Source organism: Nicotiana attenuata, unplaced genomic scaffold (assembly GCF_001879085.1).
Source record: "Nicotiana attenuata strain UT unplaced genomic scaffold, NIATTr2, whole genome shotgun sequence".
NCBI classification, from domain to species: Eukaryota; Viridiplantae; Streptophyta; class Magnoliopsida; order Solanales; family Solanaceae; genus Nicotiana; species Nicotiana attenuata.
In genome coordinates this window covers 9,128-12,996 of record NW_017674778.1, presented here as the reverse complement: position 1 = coordinate 12,996, position 3,869 = coordinate 9,128, and the positions used below count along the sequence as shown (strand labels likewise).

Below are 3,869 nucleotides of genomic sequence, written 5' to 3'. Positions count from 1 at the left end.
AGTATAAGGGACAATAAATGAATTTGGAATTTCAATTTTGTTTTCAGAAGTAAGAGGTTCTTTTTCATTTCCTATTCTCATCAAATATTCACAAAAGGCCGGATCAGTTTTTGCACGCATGTTTTCTGACAGTTGCAATTTTTCAAGTCGGGGCCAAATGTCAGAATATAATAAACTCTCATGAATAAAATCTTCTCTTTTTCCGTTTCGAACTACTGGTAGAGTTTGTCTAAAATCACCACTAAAGACAACAACTTTACCACCAAAAAGCACATTAGTATTCAAGAGATCTTTCAAAAGTAGATCAAAAGTTTCAATCATTTTCTTTTTTGCCATCGATACTTCATCCCATACAATTAATTTTGCATCTCGAATCAAACAGGCAAGTGAACTTTGTTTGCTAATATTGCAACTAAAGTTTTCATCAATGTCAATTGGAATTTTAAAACGGGAATGAGCTGTACGGCCACTTGGAAGAATCGAAGCCGCAATTCCAAAGGTTGCTGTTGCTAGAGCAATAAATCCTTTAGATCGCACAGTAGCTAATAAGGCACGATATAAAAAAGTTTTACCTGTTCCTCCAGGACCGTCAACAAAAAAAGCTCCTGCTCTGTTTGAAGATATTCTGTCTATAATCACATTGTATGCCATCTGTTGTTCACGATTCAACTTTTGTCGCAGTAATAGCTCTTCTTCAGTAACGATTATGTTTCTTTCGAAGAATATTTCTCTTGCTTCTTTGGCAGCCTTTGAAGCCTTGAAATTTTCAGGGATAAGTTTATACTCATTAATGTTATGTCCCATCGAATGTAAGATGTCATTGAGACAGTCTAAAACTTTATATCGAACATTTTTTGTTCCGATGTCTGGTAAAATTTTGAAGTCTTCAGACATAGAGTCCTTAAATTTCTCCCACAATTCTCTTGGATTAGCAGGATCATAATATACTAACAATGTAGCAAACAAGCGTCTCAAATTACATGGCATTTGATAACTCTCAGCTTCTACCATACATTCAGCTAAGTTATTGTCACAATGAAGTAGTCCTCTTTTTTGAGCTGATTCTCTGAATGTATCGCAACGTACTTCATTTACAGGTAGTAGGTCTTCATATGATTTTGGTCCTCTTATATTCATTAATAATAATCTCAGATAATATCTTTCACCTTTTGTTGGATGAGATGTTACAACACGTCCAATGATATTACCCTTTATTCGACGGGTCCACATTTTATATTGTACTGACCATACAAAATATTGTGAAAATTCTTTATACAGTAGATTGAGCTTTATTGCATCTTTATTTGTTTTGTTCATTTCAAAAAATTCTGTTAACATTGTTTTTCTAATCATCGGATTATTCATAATTGAGTTTATACTCGATGCACTCTTAAAAGAAACAAATTATTGTCCTTCAAAATGTAACTGAAGATGATAAACAGCTGGTGTCATTTCATTAATAGGGAAACCAAATAAACGCCATGTAGCCTCAGGAGGTGATACCCATCGAGCAGACTGATATTCTTTTATTTCATCTACTTCAACATTTGCGTCATTGTCATGTATGTGAAATGCAATTTTATCATGTCCTTTGCAGATGTATTTATAAATATATTTAACAGCTTTGATATCTGAACAAATTTCAACATTTATGTGACAATTGAATTTTCCAAGTAAGAATGGATTATAAGGGACAACCCATGAGTTATCGAAATAATGATCTTTGACTTTCACAAGTCCTGTGTTCCGTCTTCTATAAATTGGGTAAGAATTTTTTCCTTTTGATGTTTGATCAGCAAAGCTTCTTGGATAATTGAATTTGCAACAACCTTTTTTCTTTTGCATACATGAATTTGTAGGATTTAACTTACCACAAGGTCCATGCATCATATGTTGGAGAACAAGTTTATATAAGGTTTCTTCAGCTTTACAATCAGGTAACTCAGCACGAACAATATTGTCATAAGATTCTGGAGTGAGTAGTTTGTATTCATTAGTAAGTATAATAAGAAAATGAGCATGTGGTAAACCACGTTTTTGAAATTCTATAGTATACATAAAAGCTGCAACTTTTCCAAAGATATTTCTTTTTAATATATCTATTTTTAGTTCTTCTATCTTTGCTCTAAAAACTCGACTAATTAAATCAGGTCTGTTCTGTGCTTCGTCGGTTGGTAGCAAGTGCTCTTTTATCTCGGGCCAAGATGGGTTACAAGTCATCGTTATGAATAGATCAGGTTTTCCAAATTGTTGTACCAAAGAAATAGCATCCATGTTGCGTCGACGCATGTCTCTTCGTCCGCCTATAAAAGTAACAGGAAGGAATGTTTGCTTTCCTATATTTGAAGCGTCTCTTTCTCCAAGTCTTAAAACATCAATGAGTCCTTGCAGCATTTCTATCCTAAAGAGATCTGGATTGAATGAAAAAAAGTCCAATCTCTGTGTTTCAAGTTTTATGTGTTCATCTACTGAATATTGTTGGAATAATCTTCCAGAATGCAAAGTTTCATTTGTTTCATCTTCTCTCATTTGGAATTTATAACAGTAATATTCACGAAGAGAGATATTATCTCTTTTTTCGTTTCCTTTTTTCAAGATTTTGAGCTTCCATGTCAAGGTATCCATCAACAGAACACATATTTGTAATACTTGGTAATTCTTCGTGTTCACAATAGGCTCGACGTTTAGAAGTATCTTTTGGTTGTATAATTTTTTTAATGCCACAGTGCCATCCACTTTGACCATATGGAAACAATAGTGGATACTGTAGCGGATCATAACATCCGTAATAGTAGTTCACTATTTGAGATCTATTGCTGTGAGTGTAGATTCGAATATGAGGTGCAGAACTAACTTCAGTGATTTCTCTTTCAACCCATATCCCTGCAACTTCTGATGTAGTAGGAAGATTGTATACACGTTGATCCAAGCCTGAGTCAGATTTAAGTGCAATATTGTAGTTCGATAGATTTGGAACATCTATTAGGGATTTTAAGAAAGTAGAATATGGATTAATTCTCAGTATATTCATTAGTTTTTTGACTATTGATTCATGGATTTTGTCTGAGCAAGCCATTCTGTTAGCTAATTCGTTGTCGTTGTCGTAGAAATATAGTTGTAGATTTCTTGCTATTCCACTCGGAGGAAGTAAATCATTGATAAAATGATACATCTTCCCTTGAACTCTAAATGTATATATACCACGATTTCTTTTTGCTAATTCTTTGTCATAATTTACACCAAGTGATGTAAATGCAAACATATTATTGTATGTTCTGATATATGTTCGAAAATGTTTACATTCTTCGGTAGTTCCTAAATATAAATTCTGTAATTCAACAGGCATCTCATGTGAAACTAACTTGATCGAACCATTGTTACAGCAAAATCCAAGTGGTTCATATTCAAATTTTTTGGCACCACAAAATTTACAGTTAGGCACAGTTTTCAAGGGAATATAATCAGATTGTAATTGACCAACGTATGAACAACTTTTTTTTGTGAGTTATAACCTGTATATTTAGGTATCATTAGCATAATACTACCAATTAGGTAATATACAATACTATCATAATAAAAGATTGGGGCAAACCTTTTTTTCCAACCATTCTTGAGCTCATACTACTGTTTTCATTACATGCATGTGACGATGAGCCTAATGCCAAAAAGTAATAAATTAGCAATAATAAAGACGTTATGTATCGTAGATATATAACTCAATGTTGTATCCTTGATACTTGCCTATTTCAAAGGAGTAGAAGGGATAAGTTATATTCTTTTGCTTTTCAATTGTAACCGGCAAAGCATCAACGTGAGGCTCGTTGGCTAATAGGGGAAACATCACACAATTAGCATCATTTAATTAAACT

The 3,869-nt window shown here is 33.3% G+C and overlaps 2 protein-coding genes across 2 annotated transcripts in view; both read right to left on the bottom strand.

The window, feature by feature from the left end:
- LOC109219265 overlaps window positions 1–1,230 on the bottom strand; it is a 20,018-nt gene extending 18,788 nt beyond the window's left edge. The window contains exon 1 of the mRNA XM_019383710.1: window positions 131–1,230. Coding sequence (XP_019239255.1) covers window positions 131–1,230 — 1,100 coding nt within the window. The remainder of the gene's footprint in view (window positions 1–130) is intronic.
- Window positions 1,231–1,404: 174 nt separating this feature from the next.
- Window positions 1,405–2,529, bottom strand: LOC109219264. The gene has a single exon (XM_019383709.1). It carries the CDS (start codon window positions 2,527–2,529, stop codon window positions 1,405–1,407), a length of 1,125 nt encoding a protein of 374 aa, XP_019239254.1.
- Window positions 2,530–3,869: the final 1,340 nt, after the last annotated feature.